The following is a 20344-nucleotide window of genomic DNA, read 5'->3' as shown; positions in this document are numbered from 1 at the left end:
CCTGTGATGTCATCACATAAATTTATTGAATGTGTATGAATTTTGAGTTGTCTATTTTCTTGAACGGTAATTCTCATTGTTGATAAAGTGCTGAACTGTTATAGAAGAAATGGCAAACGGATAAAGACAATTAATTAAACTACAAATCCACGAATATAAATCTGATTATAAGTAACTAACATGAGTGTGGGGTCAGTCTGCTTTAATGCCAGTTTGTGCACGCTCTTAGTCACTTTAAACATGAACACAGTGAGTCTCTCTTCCACACCTGCTCGTTGCTGCCATAGCACGAATCAGCAGTGTTGGGTGACAAATGAAATCAACAGAGATTGATTTCAGAAAGTTTACATACACCTTAGTAGGGCTGCACGATTATAAAAATCATAATTGTCGATTATTGGCCTTGATATTGTAATCACGATTATTAATGTTGATTAAAATATTAAATTACCATGACGTCACAAAGTAAGCAACCGTGTGGTTCTTCAGAGTAGCAGATTTCAATGGTGGATATGAGCTGCGCTCCAGTTTCTTTTAAGCGTCTTTTAAGCACTATATTATATTGTATTGTATTTTATAATGTAATAATATTTGTTAAGGTAAGGCAAATAAAACAATATTTTAAATGGATATCTATGACATAGAATAAATTTAATTATTGCTAAATTACTGCTTAAATTATTCCACGTACAGTAAATAATAAGGCATATTCAATATTCAAACCTATTAACAGCTGATTTAAATTGACGAAGGTACTGCGTTCAGTAAGCCCTTTAGTGGCGGGACAGGGGACCATTAATCCCGTTAGATCTTCAATGGGGATCTTGTTCATGTAAGATCATCGTTAGATCATTTTTGGCCTCAGTCGGTGCACTTTGCAAATTAAAAATAGTTATTTGCTATCGGAGTTTGTGCGATTCGTGAAAATGTTAAATATACCAATCTGCATGGCACATGGAACTTATTAGAGCAGACGTGATAACAGTGATGGTGATTCCTGAAATATGCTATTCATGCCATATTATTTACGTTGATTACACCTCCAAAACACACTTAGAAGAGTTAAGCTGAATTACTTTATTGCTATTTTGTACAAATAAAATTCACATTGGCCTACTAATAAACATGACAAAACAAACCTGTAATTATATTTTTAATAAATTGTACACAGAAATCGAACAACACTACAAACTCCCCCATTACAATGACTGCTATCACTCACTGCAGGTTTACACTGTTTGAGACCTGCATTTCGAGGCGAGCTCAGTGACACTCCGCACAAAGTTCTGCACTCTCACGAATGCTCTCATTAAAACAAAGCTGTCTAATCAGCATAACAACTCAATTATTTACACCGCTTCTGTGCCTTGTAGAACGGTATCGCTTTAGTTTTTCATGATTCATGACATTTAATCGTATGAATGTGAAATGTCAGAATTTCAGCTGTTATTTCTTTCATCACATTCACAGTGGGTCAGAAGTTTACAATCACTTTGTTAGTATTTGATAGCATTGCCTTTAAATTGTTTAACTTAGGTCGAACATTTTGGGTAGCCTTCCACAAGCGTTTCACAATAAGTTGCTGGAATTTTGTCCATTCCTCCAGACAGAACTGGTGTAACTGAGTCAGGTTTGTAGGCCTCCTTGCTCACACATGCTTTTTCAGTTCTGCCCACAAATCGGATTGAGGTCAGGGCTTTGTGATGGCCACTCAATACCTTGACTTTGTTGTCCTTAGGCCATTTTGCCACAACTTTTGAGGTATACGTGGGGTCATTGTTCATTTGGAATTAGGGTTGTGCCGATGGACGATATCATCGTCCATCGTGATGGCTGACCAACATCACGATGTAGGGCCACCATCGTGATGCCACGCCCCCTTTTGCGAGTCTTGCTAGTGTGACTCACTAATCCAAGTCTCTTCTATAGTTAACCTAAAAACTTTGCAGGGATTGCTCTGTAAATTAAATTGAGAATATAACTAATGCATATATGCTATTTTAAATACTGTAGTATATGCCAGAGATGTGACGTGTTAGTCTGTGAAAATACCGTGTCAGGCAGGCTACACAAATATTGATCTTGACATTGTTAGCTTCTTGTCTTTTTTTTACATGTCTTACACTGTACATTTAGATTAAAATATTTTATGTTGTAGGCTACAAGAAAATAGCCTTTATTAATTAATTATTAGTAGTTGTAGTGTCTCAGAAAATCTTGCTCATTGTCACATAGCTCTTGTATACACTGAAGCTGCAGTTTAAGATAAACCCAGATCAGCGAACATCAAATAACGTTTGTCTGGTTAATACTTTTAAAGAAAAATTTCCTTGGCCATAAATCCATAATGTCAAATCAAATGAAAGAAACAAGGTGAATATGAATAACACACATTTATTAAAACATAGAAGAACAAGAAAACGGGAACAACACTCAGACCGAAACTCGGCATTAACATTTCACTTATAATTAGCAGCACAATTAACTTCAGCACAGGCTACAAAATAAATGATGTTATTGAAATATTGTAAAGTGGTCATATGAACTACACAAATGAATGTTTAAAAAATAATATGCAAAATCGAATAGCTCCGCAACAGATGGCGAAAAATGCGTAAAGAAGTCTAATATCTTTCACCATAGACCATGTTTAAATTTCGATGTTTCTGGCCAGAAATACCAACATATTCACTTTATCTGGTTTTAATAAGCTGCGGATTGGAGTAACTACACTACCCGCTGTGCTGAAGACCCGCTCTGATGGAGTACTGGTAGCACATATGCACAGATATTTCCGTGCTAATCTTGCCATGAACAGAAACCTTTTGTCGTTCATTTTCACCAAGTCAGCGGGTCCTCTTTCCCATCAATGGCCATTTCCTGCAGGTACATGGTCATTTCTGCCTCAACCTTTTGCTCATCAGTGAGTAAAATAACAAAATTATAGTTTTTAAGTGGAAAATAGTATTGATGTAAAGAGATATATTAAAATAAAAAGTGTACAACTCTTCTTAAGTGAAAGCTACAAAAAATTCTTCACGTGTCGTGCAACCTACTGATAAAGCGCCGACGAGTCATTAGTTGGGTTAGTAAAATAACGAAATTATCATTTTAAATATAATTTTTGAAAATTATATGAAATTATATAATCCCGCCACGCCCCCCCCGCCCCACCCCAACGACGATATCATCGTCCATCGCGATGTTTTACTGTCAACATCGTCAACTGCCAATTTAGGGGACATCGCCCAACCCTATTTGGAATACCTGTTTGTGACCAAGCTTTAACTTCCTGGCTGATGTTGCTTCAACTTCCTGGCAGATGTTGCTTCAATATATCCTCATAATGGTCTGTCCTCATGATGCCATCTATTTTGTGATGCTGCCACCCCCATGCTTCACACTTGGGATGGTGTTCTTCGGCTTGCAAGCCTCACACTTTTTCCTCCAAACATAACAATGGTCATTATGGCTAAACAATTAAATTTTTGTTTCATCAGACCAGAGGACATTTCTCAAGTATGTAAGATCTTCTTCCTTTCTGAGCAGCCTTCCAGGTTAAGTCGATATAGGACCCGTATTACTGTGGATACAGATGCTTGTCTACCGGTTTCCTCCAGCATCTTCACAAGGTCCTTTGCTGTTGTTCTGGGATTGATTTGAACTTTTCGCACCAAACTACATTCATCTCTAGGAGACGAATTCGAGGTATGATGGCTGTGTGGTCCCATGGTGTTTATACTTGTGTACTATTGTTTGTGCAGATGAACGTGGTACCTTCAGGCATTTGGAAATTGTTCCCAAGGGTGAACCAGATCCACAATTTGTTTTGAGGTCTTTGCTGATTTATTTTGATTTCCAATTACACAGATCACAGTCCAGATGCACTCTAAACTTTTCCAACAGCTTCAGGTGATGTAGATCCCAAATTATAAAAAAGAAAAAAAAAGAAAACTCAATTCAGAAGGACTCTCATTATGGAATAAGTGGAGCCGGAGTTCTTTAAAGGAAACACAACAGTGTTACATCTTAAATGCAGTTATATTTAATGCATTATAGCTTTATTAAAGTTCAAATAATACAGAAGCAGATCATGTAAATAACTATAAACTCCGAAACTGGCATTTCTCTGTGTGGTCAGTGCCTCTTATATGAGTTGCAGAAATGTCCCGATCTAAGGGGGAGAGATTGAAACAGCTGGATGAGATTAATGCAGCTAGATTACAACGTGATGGCTTGTGACTTGTTGTATCATAATATATGTGTCACTGTGCATTTCTTATCGTGAAGAAAATTGCCAATATGCAGCTTTATTAATAATAGAGAGTTTGTTTTTTTGTGAGTTAAAGATGGATTGAAGTGAACAGAAAGGTGAGAGAGGAAGTCTTCACCCAATTATACACTGCAAAATTTTTTGATTTGATTTTTTTTTTGGCTTGTTTTCCATTTAAAATAGCCTAAACTAATTTAAAACAATGTACGTTTACTTTAGGAACTGTACTGCAGAATACAAAAAAAATTCTGAGAATGTTGAATATAATATTAAAAATACAAATATATTAAAATGTCTAAAAATCCTTTAAAAAAGATGCATTCACCTGAGAACCACCATATAAGATATTTAGACTTGCGTTTAGAGAATAGATCTTGAATACAAGTATTCTTAAATATACATGTTGTTTTATTCTTGTTTCATGCTGTATGAACCTAAGCTGTAAAATGCTTTGTCAATTACAAAATGTGCCAATATTTATAATGCCAATAAATCATGTTAAAACTGAAAATGAGAGAATGAGGGAGTTCGATGTGACAGAAAGTAGAGGAGGAAAAGAAAGAGAAATGGTGAAAAGACAAGTGAGACAGCAAGAAACTCCTTTTCTGCGAGTGTCTTTACTGCACTCGCAGAAGTATAACCAAGTGAAAAAATACACTTATATACTAAATACACATATATTTAAGATACATTCTCTTAAAGCAGGTCTAAATATCTTATATGTTGCTTCTCAATTAAATGTATCTTGTTTTAAGGATTTTTAGACAACTTTAAATGGAAAACAAGACAAAAACACTTGATAACAATAGGAGTTTTTGCAGTGAATTTCAATGCAGTTAATACAACCTTTTGAGGCGGGCCACAAGCTGAATAATCGGTTAAGAGCTAATGATTAATCTTTGCAATAATCAGTGAATAATTGTTAGATTTCTCGATTATCACAATAATCGTTAGTTGCAGCCCTAGTCCTAAATGACTTGCCAAAACTATAGTTTGCTAATATGAAATGGTGGTTAAAAATGTAGTTTTAATGACTTCCACCTAAGTGTATGTAAGCTTCTAACTTCAACCGATTGTGTGTGCGCGGTGTACGTTGCATTGACTAGCTGGCCAATGTGTCATGATAATCTTTGACAGTGACCACAGAACAGATCGTCATCTTTCTAAATATGGCCCCCAAAAAATTTGACATTTCTCAAAATGTGCATTTTAATTGTACATTGTCATTTTTAGAGTGTAAAAGTGTGGATCTTTTAAAACAAACAAAAATATATTGGCCTATATATGATCATTATAATAATAGTATATCACGGTTTTTCTTTTTTTAATAAACCACACTTTTACAAGAATTATATATCTATTTATAATGTTTTATTTTAATTTTGGTAATTACTTATGTCCATGATGTATTAAATAGCATATGGCATATTCTGCTCACCTCATTTATATAAAGAATTATTAAAAATATGTTTTAATAAAAAAAAATGTGTGGCCTTCAAGGCCCGTTGCTTTACTCTTTAGTAGACAACTTTTAAGGAAAACAAGTGGGGAAAATAATTCAATTATTATTGTATTTACTGGCCTCAGCAGTCTGTTACCAAATTATAAGAAATGTTATGACTTTTCACAAGGCGTCATAAATACAATTAACAATTTAAAAATACAATACATAAACTTACTGCTTAGACATTGCCAATGCAGCACTGGTATTACAGCCCTAATGTTTGGACCCTACAATGGTATTTTTTGAAAGAACTCTGGCAAGAATATAAGAACCATATAGTATCAAAATATCATGGAATTACCAACTCACACCATAATTTTTTCATAAGGGCCATATGTCTGTGTTTTCTTGAACTATGTATGTAAACTGGGTGTTTAAGACGTAAAATCCAAGTGTTTATGCATGCATGCTTGAGTGTATGTTTACTTCTGCAGCGGGTATTGAGTACCACATCGAAGCATAAAACCCGAGGGATCATTGTGTGTGTGTTTATGTTTGCATGAGTACTGTTATTTAGTGGCTGGTGTAGAGGTGTATATACTGAAACAAGCTGCTGTTAAATGGGTTGATGAGATGATGGCAGTAATCGGCGTGAAACGAGATGCGCTGAAAAGCTTGGGTCCTCCCATCTCTCTCACACACACACACACTCTCTCTCCCTACTGGCAGATGATTGACTGCCTGAGGGTTTTAATGGCACTGGAGAGGGAGAGCTGAGTTCGGAGTTGTCATGGCAACAAGGTGAAGGAAGCCTCTTTCTCTTCCTCACTCCCTCTTTATGCACCTGAACGGAGCCGCATCTTACTCGCAGGACACACAGACACACACACTGCAGTTTTGGTGTCCCTTCCCTCTGTCCACCATGTACAAAGTGCTTTGTGTGTTTTAAAGTGTGTGTGTGTGTGTGTGTGTGTGTGTGTGTAAGCCATATCTAGCCACCACAGTCTCTCTCCCTCACTCTCTCTCTCTCTCTCTCTCTCTCTCTCTCTCTCTCTCTCTCTCTCTCTCTCTCTTCATAAAAGATCACTGGAGCCATACTCTCTGGTCGCCCTGGGTTACGGTTCACCACACGCCCCCTGCACTGTGTGTGTGTGTGTGTGTGTGTGTGTGTGTGTGTGTGTGTGTGTGTGTGTGGCACAGGCAGTGATGCTGTATAACAACTCTATAAGCCCTGCGACAGGGAACAAGATCCTATTCACAGACACCCATCTCCTCCAAGTATTTGATCAAACTGGATCAGTACTAGCTGTGAACCTCACAGTGTGTGTATGTGTGTTTATTATCAGTTTTTAGGATGATGTACTCCGATTACAAAATAGTTTTGTATCAAGTGCTTGTAATTATGTAACATGACATTTTTAAATGTGTTTAATCAGAATACAGTTACTTTTTGTGGATAACATGATTGCATGCTTGCAATAAGTAATCTAAAAGTAATCAGATTAAATTACCTTAAGTGCTTTCTAAAGTTTAAAAGATTACATTACTGATTATAGTTTTAGTTGTGAAATATATAATAATTACCAAAGTCGTCTACTTGTGTAAGACGTAAGTGTAAGTGTGCTGATCCAATCATACATTAATATATTGTGATTCTTTTTCTCACAATATTGCATTGATACTTTAGATCCTTGAATCAATAAATTTTAGTTATTTATGTGTGCATTCCTATAATTTCCTGCAGTTAAATTAATGAAGTAGCATGTCATGTGTAAAAGTGAAAACTCTGAAACTGGCATTTCTCAGTGCGGTCAGAGTCGTTTGTATAACATGCTGTATGGGACAAAAGTGAGAGATTAAGTCACTTTTGGTCATACTACTCTGATTAAGCAAGAAATATCTGGATACTAACTGCAAAATTCTGAAGATGACTGGACACTTTAATATCCCATAATCTCACGATAGCTGAAGAAATATCATGTTCAAAATGCTAGGTTTTAGAAAAAACATCATAGAACAGAAAAGGCAGTTAATAATTTTTGTAGTTGTTGTTTTTGCATCATATATTTGGATCACGGGACAATGCCCACATTCCTGGAATATGTATGGCTGGAATTTATTGATACTACTCACGTGCATGCCTAAAGAATGTACTGTTTTACCAGCCAAGAAGCAGTACATACTCTGACAGTATATTTGTGAAGTTGATAGGCTGCAAGGAGTGACACTCATTAAGCTCTATCCCCTGACCCCAAGGGTCGTGTGTGTGTGTGTGTGTGTGTGTGTGTGTGTGTGTGTGTGTGTGTGTGTGTGAGAGAGAGAGAGAGAGAGAGAGAGAGAGAGAGAGAGAGTGTGTGTGTGTGTGTGTGAGAGAGAGTGAGTGTGTGAGATTTTGTGAATGTGTGTGAGGTCTGTTAGGTGTCTCACTTGTCTTTTCACCATTTCTCTTTCTTTTCCTCCTCTACTTTCTGTCCCATCGAACTCCCTCATTCTCTCATTTTTAGTTTTAACATGATTTATTGGCATAATAAATATTGGCACATTTTGTATTGACAAAGCATTTTACAGCTTAGGTTCATACAGCATGAAACAACAATAAAACAACATGTATACATTAAGAAGAAAAGGCTAAATATACAGTGTAATTTACAGAAAATTACCCCCACTCTTTCTTTCTTAAAAATATAGTTCCCCTAAAATGAAAAACACTAAGGTGTAAAGGTTGTAAGGCTGAATGTTAGTTAGTGGCAGCTTTAGTCGCCATTCATTGTACGTTTCTCTCTTTTTTTGCATCACTCATGGCACACTAACAGGCACACATAATATGCTTCCTCTCTTTCCCATTTTCTGTCCTTTCTCACTCCTTCATTGTTTCTCTCTTACTCTCTTAATCTCTGGCAAACACACAGGCCCACAGCAGCAGACTGTTAAAGAGGTTTGAGTAGAGAGTGATCAGGGAATGGGGCCAGCGGAGAAAAGGGGCCCCAGACTCTCTAAGTGTTCCACTAGCTCAGGAGATTCCACTTGAGGCTCCTCTTGCTCCATTTGCTTGCTCCTTTACGATGGGAATAATTACTATATGAGCCATGCTGTGTTGTAGGCCTTGTTTTCCAGATGCAAATATACATCTTGCATTTACACACTCTATATTGAATGTGTGGTTTACTAAGAGTGATATTACCTTGATGATAGTACAAGCTGATTCTTATTGTGGACTGTTTAAGAGCTGTTTGGTGAGGCAGCTAAAAGCTTTAATGGTGTTATTTACCATAAATACAACAACTGTAACATGTTCACCTTGGTGGTCAGCACTATATTTATCACCTGTGTCTGCTTAACATATTAATTTAGTTGTCTTGTAAGACTTGTCTTTTGTTCTGCACTATCTGTCTGCGTCTGCAAGACAACAAGGCAAACAACAAGGCAAACCCAATCCATGACACGGCCACTCCAAGTAACTCTTCTATTGGCTGAAAGAACGTTAAAATTCTTATGCAATAGAGCACAACAGTGCCCACCTACTTTTTCAGCTGTGTCGGTTCTGGAAGTATTTTCCCCATTCATTATTCCCATAGACTTTTCATAAAATTCTTCATAAAAGAGATCTGAAACATGAACCAAACCAGCCAGCTCCGAGGTGAATCACAACATTACAAATGTTGATTTGAAGCAAAAAAGTATTTGAAAATTGAATGAAAAGACAAAGGTACAACACTGTGTACTTGTCATCTTTCACAAGGGCACAAACTACAATCCTGCGAAGCATTGCAAATGATATAATCAGATAAAATCCAATGGAAACAATTTTAGGTTGTTGATTATAAGTATAAAAATAAATATATTGTATGTTTATTACAAAGTATTCTGATACAAATAAATATTAGTTTGAGGGTAAAGGAAGACCGATTCTCTTCAGTCATTCAATGTGCAACTTGGAAGTGGGCGACCTCATCTGGGCTTATTTCGCAGGCTTGCTTTGCCGCGTTTCTCTGACTGGTGGATCTTTCACTGCTGGACCACAGGAAGAGTAGTTGTTCATCAGGAATTCCGCTAATAAACATGGTTTTTAAACGATGAAGTTAAAATAACGGGGACTGATGGCTTCAACCGAGCAGAATGTTGTGCTCTATTGCTGTTTGATTCATGTTGTTTTAACTATGTAAATATGATAAATAATAACTTTTAACTTGCAGGTATGTGTCACATATCATATTATTAAACTGGATAAATAAATAGTTAAATTAAACTTTTTTTCTTTTTCTCCAGTAAGTTCACAAGCTAACCAATTAGCCTATTAGCTTAGCATAGTGACTTCTCCTCTTTCATCACATTTAAATTTTGACTTGTCTCACATAGCCTGATATTTGACTTTCGGCATTAAGTTTGTTCCACATTGCTGCTTATTCTGTTTAAAAACTTTGCCAACTTAGACAGGAAGAGATTGTTTGACAGACATGTAAGGTGAAAGAATTTGGTATATGTAATCAAGGATATCTTTTTTACTTGCTACTAAGTGTCTCAAACAAAACTCTTTGATAACATTCGAAGATGTAAAACCTGTGCACCCTGACTTATTCATATTGTTTAGAAGCCGGATGTTCCATCTAAGGCTGAGGTTACCCTCGACTTTGACTTGACTGGATTATGGTGTGTAGATTGGCCCATCAAAGTCATTACAGACAGTACAGTATTGCATTAATTTAGTATTAGTGTTGAAGGTTTGTATTAGAGTTGACTGATCACCATACTGCAATGTGCTTCAGACAGTCCGTAAAGTTATAAGCAAAAACAAGCCACATTTGTACATGACTTACACCCTGCCTACAACGGATGCATCCATTGACGCGATGCAACTAGCTGCAACGGCTTAAGGTAACGGTGAGAAGTTATTGAAATATATAACAATTAAAATACACTGCAAAACAAATTCACACATAGTATAAGTCAAATTATTTTATTTAAGACAGATGGGTTAATAAAGTGGCTGGAGTAGCTCTCTTATGCGTCAGAAATATAACTGGGCATCCATTCACTTTTGACACAATGTCAAGTCAAGTGGTTTTTATTGTCGTTCAACCATATACAGTTAGTACAGTACACAGTGAAACGAGACAACGTTCCTCCAGGACCATGGTGCTACATAAAACAACATAGGACAAACACAGAAGCACATGAGACTACACAGACTAAATAGCATACCTATTTAAAGTGCACTTGCAAACGTGTGCAAAAAGTATGGGACAGTACAATAAATTACTAAAAATGAACAGGACAATAGGCACAGTGAGAGACAGTGCAGCGCCAACCAGTACACAGTAGTGCAGAAAGATAACAGTGTCTAAAAATGCCAAATGTAAACATAACATATTATGAGATAGTGTTCTATGGACATAGCAGTTATTGAGGTAGCAACCAGGTATAATGTGACAATAATTAAAGTGCAACTCAGGACACGTGTGTGTGTGTATGTGTGTCAGTCCAGTCTCTGAGTTTTGAGGAGTCTGATGGCTTTGGGAAGAAGTTGTTACACAGTCTGACCATGAGGGCCCAAATGCTTTGGTACCTCATGCCAGACAGCAGGAGGGTGAAGAGTTTGTGTGAGGGGTGTGTGGGGTCATCCACAATGCTGGTTGCTTTGCGGATGCAGTGTTTTTTGTAAATGTCTTCGATGGAGGTAAGAGAGACCCCGATGATCTTCTCAGCTGTCCTCACTATCCTCTGCATGACTTGCTAGATGGAGATCTTTGGGAGTTTCTAAGAAGCCATTGGAAAAATGCATTCCATTCCATTGTGCTTCTTGCTGTTTTTGAGCGCAAGAACTCGCCCTGTGTGCATCGGAGGGTTTTCATTTACAAATAATCGTTATAATTGGCGAGTGAAACAAATATACTTGTTGTATTCTACTAGCAAAATATGATACATCTGATCAGTATCATGTTATTTCTATTACTAATATTATGATAATATATCCTTGTTGAAACCTGTCTTTACTTACTGAAACTAAATTTGTGCTCTTTTTGTTTCCTAGAGTGCAGCAGCAGCCCCCAGCCCTGTAATGGGTAACATGCCCCCCAATGATGGCATGCCCGGTGGACCCATGCCCCCTGGCTTCTTTCAGGTAAGCACTAGTGGTTTCATTCTGTATCTCTCTTTCTCTCATCCACCCTTCTCTTTTCCCATTCATCACACTCTCCCACCTGCGTGCCATTCATTTATTCTCTGTGTGCTTGCGTGGGCTGCTGGTGGGTTTGTCTGTGGAGGTGGGCAGCTCGACAGCAGCCTGGAGCTCTGTTAACTGTGAGATCATTCTGAGATTCAGTTTTTTTCACATACACTTCGTATCGCTATGTTCCAACGGCAAGGTTGGGATGTAGTTGCTGTGTTTTGATTGTTAATGAAAAGTAACTGTAGAGTTACGGTTCTGATCTACAAAGAATCAGTGGGAAATATGTTGTGGCACTGACTTGATGCTGACTTATAATCAATTAACTGTGTTACAAAACATATTTAACTGTGAGACATAGATTAAATGGGATGTTCACTCTTGTTCTTGCTGTACACTGAAATCTCCTGCATGCTTCTGAATGAGTTGGTTCTATTAAACATTTGTTTTTCTTCCTTCCCCATAAAAATGTATCTTTCTTTGCTGTGTCATCCTTTCATCCCTCTGCTTGCAGCTTGATTCATTCCATACTGCTGGCCGTGTTGCGTTTGAGAGTTTATATACAGTATATGCCAGATATACATATCTCTGTCATTGATCAAACACTGATGCTGTGTTTAATTGGACATCTATGAAAACAACATCTAGATGTTTGAATTTAACCATTTATGTGGGGCTTGTTTAATCAGTAGTGCTTATCTTGTGGAAAGACCAGCTTAGACCAGCATTAATTTCTATTCTGTCCCCAGCTAGAGAGTACCCCCTTCTCAAACCATCTTAAGGTGTTTGCTCATCTCAGCTGATTTAACTGGTTGGCCAGTTGGTCTCCCTGCCTAATCAGCCGGCAAGTGCCAAAACCCCTCTAAAACCAGTCTAACCAGATTGGTGGGGCTGAGAGAACAGTTGAATTCTTTAGATGGGTTGAAGCTGTTTTTATTCTAGCCAGGGAGTAGTAGTCTAGATGGTGGACTAGCATTTCTCCTGCAAAAATTAGCTGGTGAAGTTTGACCAGCATTTTCTGGTTAAGCTGTTTGACCATGGAAACTTGGTGGTTAAGGTAGCCATTAAGACTGGTGTAATCACCAGCACAAAATAATCCCATGCTGAGCATCAGCACCCATAACACAACATATGCTGGTGACCAGCTATGCATTTATTATAAAGAATTGCACTGAGATGAACTGACAATCCCATTTGTTGGAAAAGGGAGCGTTCATTCTTATATCTTTGTGTTTTACAAAGCTGTGTGTCTCTTTACAAGAAACGTCACTCTTTCACATAGATGCGCACAAGCACAGACACACAGTCTCATAATCAAACATGCTCGTACACATCCACGGCCCTTCCCATGATGCAGTGGTGGACTGTTTGCTCAGTGATGGACAGGCCTGGCATTTGGCGGTGTTAGTGATAAGACAGAGCAGAGGGAGGAGACGCTCTCTATCACTGCTTCTGTCTGGAATCTCTGCTGTACAGGAGGGAAGAAGGGGGATATACAGGAAGGGGTTGGGAGAGGAATATAGGGGAAAGGTTTGAGAAGATACAGAGAGGGTTGGAGCAGGTTTTTGGAGAAGCAGAGAAGAGTGCTATTTATATCAGACCAGTACTGAGGGGGAGAGAGAGGAGGTGTGAGGTGTTCTGGCGTGTTTGTATGTGTGGGTGTGTTTGGTGTCATTTTCATCTTGATTTTTACATGCTTCAAATGAAATTAGACAGTAATTGATAATAGAAAATAGTTCACTTGAACAAAAATTTACCATAATACGACCAATATATCTCAGTGACCGATAAATCGGCCAATATTTGGTATTTTAAATTATCATCACTGCTTGATAAATTTTACTTGATTTGCTTGATATGGTAACCCATATATTATGCATCCCTACTGTTTAATATTAGGAAGCCGTGCAGTCAGAAAAAAGATTTGACAAATGGAATGGTTAGTGAAAAGTGAAGGAGAGAAGGAAGCAGAGAGAGAGAAACAAGTTGGTGAAGGAATAAGATTGTTTGGCAGAGACCGAGTGTGGAGTGAGTGCTACTGCCGCTGTGTGATGAGGTGCAATGAACAGTTGTGACCTCAGTGTTACTGTGATTTAAAGAGGCCTTGAGCATCCCAACAACCCTCTAATCCTTCCCTCAGACCCACTCTGAAAGGGGCAGGTGGCCAGGGAAAACACATTTATATATTGCATGGTTTCTGGGACAGTCAGTGGAGCATCTCTTATGCCAGACCCTGCAGCGCTCCATTCGAGAGTTCAGAGATGGGTCACGGCTAAATCGGAAACAAAATTTCCCACAAACCAGCTCCATAAACCCTTACCTAAGCCATAAGCATTTGATCACTAAATTCATCACAGTCATAGAAATAGGGTTCCCACAGTCATTGAAATGTGTGAAATATCAGAGAATTTTTTAATTGTTTTCCCCATGCCTGAAAAAGTCATGGAAAAGTTGTTAAAAGTTCTATAGTTAATATTCATCTTTCTAGTTAGATGTGTGTTGCTCTGAAATATATAATCAGCAAGATATTGCTCTTGTGTAGAGTTCAACTTCCTTGCAAGCAATAGTGTTGTTTTAAGCTGGTTCTTTTCACTGAATCAGTTGAACTGATTCACAAATTGTTGTGAATAATTAATTTGCGAATTGCTCTAAATCTGCATAATTCAGTAATTATTAACAACTGGAATGGTAAATCAAAAAAGTTAAGACACATACACTTTTGGGGGGCTTTTGGCAGTTGAATTCATATAGACAATACTGAGAGGTCAGCTAAATTATGGGAAAACGAGGTAGGATGGATTCGGGAAATATCACAATCTAATTCGAACCTGCGTCGTCTACGTGAACACTGCTCAATGTGTCGGAGCACGTTTATAAACTGCTAGGCCACAGCTCTGACCAGTCATTCATTTTTTTTATCTTGAGTTTGCCTTACCTCATTCAAACATGTCGTAGCAGCCATGTTTTTATGTTGATGCGGGTGGGTCGGTGTTTTACTCTGTGCAGAACTGTTGTTCTATGGCTGTGGTCTGTGTGGTAGCTCTAGACATCAGCGCAGAGATTTCCAGTAGTTGTTGGATGGATGGTTTTCTCAGTTGCTCTGAAACCAGCAGGAGGGCTTGTCTGAGGTCTGAACACTGGCCAAAAGATCAAGCAGTAATAAGAGCAGGTCACAGCCGCACACACACACACACACTCGCTCTCTCTAGAGAACTGCAAATATACAAAACAAATCTCAAAACAGCTGCTTTCTTCCTATGAAAAGTTCTCACCCTATTTTCCTTTTGTAGGGGATCTTAGACATTTAATAAACACTTCATTGATTTGTACCAAATACAGAGCTGATTTATCTGTACACATCAGGATTCAGGGTTCCCACAGTCATGGAAAACCTGGAGATATCATAGAATTTTTAAATTGACATTTCCCTTTGGAAATGTCATGGAAATGAAAAATGGATAACCCTAACCCTAAATGGATTATAAATCATAATCCATGGAAATTGCTCTAAGAACCTTGATTATGACTGCATGGACATGTTTGAAATTATTAACAACCATTTGCGTATCTGATTATTATACATATTTTTCTAGCTGTCTTTGTCAAATAACAAAGATGTCCTATGTCATACAAATAATAAGCTTAACTTACTGAGTTTTGTTGTACTACTGTGAGATGCATGAACATGTCTCGCCGCTGAGGGGTTTGCTTTGTTAACACTGCCCCCAAGTGACTGACGAGTGCTATTGCAGCCGTCTTCCGTCATTCATGCTAACTGCCCCTTTAGGGCTGGTGAGTGGAGATTGAAGGGCTCTCTGTTGATAGCTGTGCCGGTAAGTAGAAGGTTATTATCTTTTCAGAGTAGTCGGAAGTGATTTTATAAATCACTCTTCTGAGATCTTGTCTGTAACCTCCCAACGAGGTGGGACTGTAGAGCGAGCTTGATTGGTCGAACGGGTTTCTAAAGGGACCTGTGATAGGTGCACAGGACCCATAATGCCATTTGCTTTTCATTCAGTCTTGATGGTCCGGAAGAGAGGGCAAAACAGAACCAAGCTATATGTTGTATACTAGTTATTATTTAGATATTGTCTTGTTCCTCATGGAACTATTTTGTACTCAATGTGCTGTTGTGCATTAATGATTCACCAATGGTGGTGCCGTGCGGTAGTTATGTACAGTGAGGAGTTAAATGGGTCTTAAGTGACACAATTAATTCACAGAAATACTTTTGCTTTACGAATGACACGGCAAAATACAGTCACAGGATATGTGAGTGTTGCTTATTGTGCAAAACTTGTTACAACTATGCTACAGTGATGTAGGTGATTGCCAGGGCATTGCTAAACAGTTGCTATGGTATTTATAATGTTTTTTAGCACATTGCTATTTGATTGCTAGGGTGTGCTGGTTAATTTAGCGTCGTCAAGGTGTTCTGGGTGGTTGCTTACTGACCCAAGTTAAAAGAGACCATCCCCAAGTGTCTATGATATTCTTGTCCCTAGATATGTCTCCAGTCCCTCCTTCAATGTAAATCTATTAATGATCACTTATAAAAGTAAAAGCACTTCTCTCCTCAATAGATCACATCAGTGGGATTCCGGAAGTATAAGTTCTAACTTATTTTTTAACGATAAATTGTAAACCTTTAAAGACAGACCTACCATGATGGTATATGCTTGAAACCATCAGTCCACATCGTTTAAACTTTGTTTTAGAAGAATTGTGTTAAATAGCGGGATTTCTGCCGAAGAAAAACACGACCCGTGTTCCTGAAGGAAAACGATCCACCAATCAAAGAATCCAACAAAGCCAACAAAGCCCACCAAAAGAGCTATGCAGCAATCTCCCACTCCCACAACACACAGTGAATGATGCAGTTGAATCGGTCTCCCTATATGGAATGTGTATGTTAACCGTTTGCAATATTTGGTTAACCGAGAGGGTTCACGAACGGTAATGCGGTTATTTATCATGAGTGGGGACTCAGGAATAAAGAATGTTTATCGCAATGGATATGCAGCAAACACTACTTTGAAAATAGCAGGGAATAAAGCGCACATTTAGCAATTACCCTAAATATCACAAAGCATAGATTAAAATCAAACCCAAAAAATTTAACTGTTACTGCCTGAAACATAGGGGTGCTTTGGATGTGTTGAATTCTAAATGGTATAGCATTTAACTTGTGGTATTATTGTCTGCACACTAGAGCAAAATATAAGAAACATTGGCTTAGTGTTTATCAAGTGCTGAAACTTTGCCAGGTGAAACATTCTGGAATCATTTGTAACAATGTAACAGTCATAGTAAATCCTCCTTGCAACCTGAACGTCTTCAAAATGGCTCATATTTGTCCAAAAAAATAATTGATATGCTGCACAATGGTCAAAGTCGTCCGTTCAACGTGATTACATAAACAATTGAAAAACAGCGCGGAAGCACACAAAAGCACGTGTGAACCGTCCCAAACACGCCCTATACTCTGGTATCATCAGTTATGGATAGACTTGAATACCTTATTTGCACTTGTAGAATAACCGAAAAGTGATTTTGGTATTCGATATGTCAACTATCCATGTACATCCCTACACTTTCAAACTACTATCTATCTATATATATATATATATATATATATATATATATATATATATATATATATATATCAGGGATGTGCCATCCATATAAGCAAGGTAATCAGGTAAACCTACCTAACAGAAGGGTGAGAAGAAAAATTACACTATGAAATATTTAAATATAATTGTTAATGTAAACTGTTGTTTTCATTCGAATTCGCCATCTTTCATCTCAGTTGAGCAGCACAGTCATTTATCATATAAATGTAATATATTCGCTGTGGCGCCACCCTCAGGTATAAGCACTTTGTTATGAATTCTCTGATTCAAAGTCCAGACCTGGACTCCATTGAAACCTCTGGAATGTGATCAAGAGGAAGATGGATGGCCACAAGCCATCAAACAAAGCAGAGCTGCTTGAATTTTTGAGTCAGGAGTGGCATAAAGTTACCCAACAGCAATCTGAAAGACTGGTAGAGAGCATGCCAAGGCGCATGAAAGCTGTGTTTTGTTATTTTGACCAGTTGTCATTTTCTGCAAATAAATGCTCTAAATTACAATATTTTTATTTGGAATTTGGGAGAATGTTGTCAGTACTTTATAGAATAAAACAAAAATAAAAATTTTACTCAAACATACTTTATAACACAGCATTCAGACTTCAAACAACAATGGCAATCTATCGGAAAATCTTGTTTTTAGCCCATATTTAATTGAAGTTACTATTAAAGAACTTAAACAAGCCATGGCATTTAACATACATTTTTTTTCCTCACCAAAACTGTTGTCGTAATACAGTTCAAATTGTCAGCTACAGTTGTGAAGTTTTTACGGATTAGTTTTAAATGGATGTTGTTTAATTGCTGTAAACAAATGTTGCAGTTCTACTACGCTATGTCTCTGAGGGTTAATCAGTATTTTTTTAATTTGACCATCCTTTTTTATTAGATTATGCCATTCGCAAAGCTTTATGGGATTGTAGTTGATTCCCCATGAAAGATGTTAAGGTGTACTTAACATCTTTCATGGGGTCTTGTACCTTTGTCTTTAGTCCAGTTGGGTAGTGCACATATTAAATAATACCGTTACCGAGGTGATAAAAGCACCAAATTTTACATGAAGATTCTTTAGGACCTCCTGAATGATTTCAGCCTAGGAGCCCAGCTGAAATATTGAAATTTAGTGTCAAATCACTTAAAAAACAATATTCATGAAAAACGTTTTTTGTTTTTTTTCCATCTCAAGTAAAACTTTCAGGATAATGGCCTTTTAAGACCACTGAATAAGCTTCCTTTTGTTAATTTGTGCTCAGGCCAGTAGATCTTCCAAATTATAAGTGTAAAACAGAGTGCCAAGACACCTTATACCTAAAAAAAAATCAAAAAGCCCTGTATAATATAGGCAGAATTATTAAAAAAGGCAGCAAAAATGCTTAAATGTTAAGAGATCTTGGTTTCTCTTTTATTTTTCAGTTCAACTAGGTCATTCATAGCTATTCTACTAAGTTCATAGTTTGGTCATTAGTTTTATGTTAGGCTGCATCACATCACATTAACCCTTTCGCACGTACTGCACCGGTGTGATTAGAACGGTCAGTGCATGCACTGCTAAATTCAAAATGTGCTTTCGGCGTTGGCTGGCGCTGAGCCAGAGACAGGCGCTCAGAGCTGTCATATATCACAACTTTTCAGTGTTTTCAACCACATAATGTTTATTTTAGGTTTCAGACATTTAAGTACTAAAAAAACAATACATTTAGAGTTTGTAAAATACACACTGATGTCAAAGGAAGAGCCAATAATAATCCTTTCCATAATTAGAAATGTTTTATTCATATCAGATACACATTGTGTAAGTGACTTTAAAGTTTACTCTATTCGTCTCCCAGTTCACCAGCCACTTACTTTTATGTATTTCGGGTGAAGTGGATGAATTCACGTGTTGTAAAATCCAACAGATCCGATTCTCTGAACTGCGTCTGCGGCACAAACTAGATGACGACGCCCATCGCAGCATACAGCTCAACTGACGCGATCGTTATAAAGGTGTTTAAACAACAAAACACTTCCACTTGCATATATTTGACAATCGGAATATCAGATATTTCATGCCATATCTAACAAATGTGTGAATATTTTGAATAAAAAGGAAAAATGACATAAAAGCAGATCATCATTCATTCTCTGTTGTTGCTGCGGTGTGTCACGTGACAAGCAATGGCCATGGAAACCATGAAGTGACACATTCTAAATAACGGTATAATAATAACTTTTATGCTTACATAACATTAGTTTCTGAAACTTCAACATGGAGCTGAACTGGGCTCTATGTATTATTTGCCAGAAAGACACATCTGAACCCCTGAGATGTACCTTGCAGACACCTGGGACAAGTGGTGATAAATCTCATGCCTATAGATCAATTCTTGCTAATGTCGAGCAATTCAGAGCGATTGACAATCTTCCAACTAAACTCTATTTTGGGAATGATGAAACTGCTACCAATTTTGCTTCACATTCTGCTTCTTGGCACAAATCTTGCCATCTAAAGTTTAACAATTCAAAGCTTATGAAAGTGACAAAGAAGAACATGCGGAATGCTGTTGAATCTGGACGGGGAAAGCCAATGAAACGCCAACGACTGGATGTTCGAAAGTGCTTCTTCTGTGAGGGTGGCATAGATCAAGGTGCTCTCCATGAAGTATCAACATTTGATACTGACAAGAATATCCGAACCATGATCACTGAACTTAAGGACACAAGGCTTATGACAAGGATAATTGGAGGAGATTTAATTGCAATTGAGGCAAAATACCATTTACCATGCCTTGTAAAGCTGAGAAATTGCTACCGTGGACTCGCTAGTAAGAGCTACCAATGTCCAGAAAA

General features: G+C 37.7%; 1 protein-coding gene across 1 annotated transcript in view; it reads left to right on the top strand.

Moving 5' to 3' along the window:
- zgc:110158 (uncharacterized protein LOC553590 homolog) overlaps positions 1 to 20344 on the top strand; it is a 141965-nt gene that overhangs the window by 98595 nt on the left and 23026 nt on the right. Inside the window, exon 5 of the mRNA XM_052133866.1 lies at positions 11746 to 11835. Within this exon, the coding sequence (XP_051989826.1) occupies positions 11746 to 11835 (90 nt within the window). The remainder of the gene's footprint in view (positions 1 to 11745; positions 11836 to 20344) is intronic.

Source organism: Xyrauchen texanus, chromosome 9, assembly GCF_025860055.1.
Source record: "Xyrauchen texanus isolate HMW12.3.18 chromosome 9, RBS_HiC_50CHRs, whole genome shotgun sequence".
NCBI classification, from domain to species: domain Eukaryota; kingdom Metazoa; phylum Chordata; class Actinopteri; order Cypriniformes; family Catostomidae; genus Xyrauchen; species Xyrauchen texanus.
Note: the sequence above shows the minus strand (reverse complement) of the source record. Positions and strands in the feature narration are given on the sequence as shown.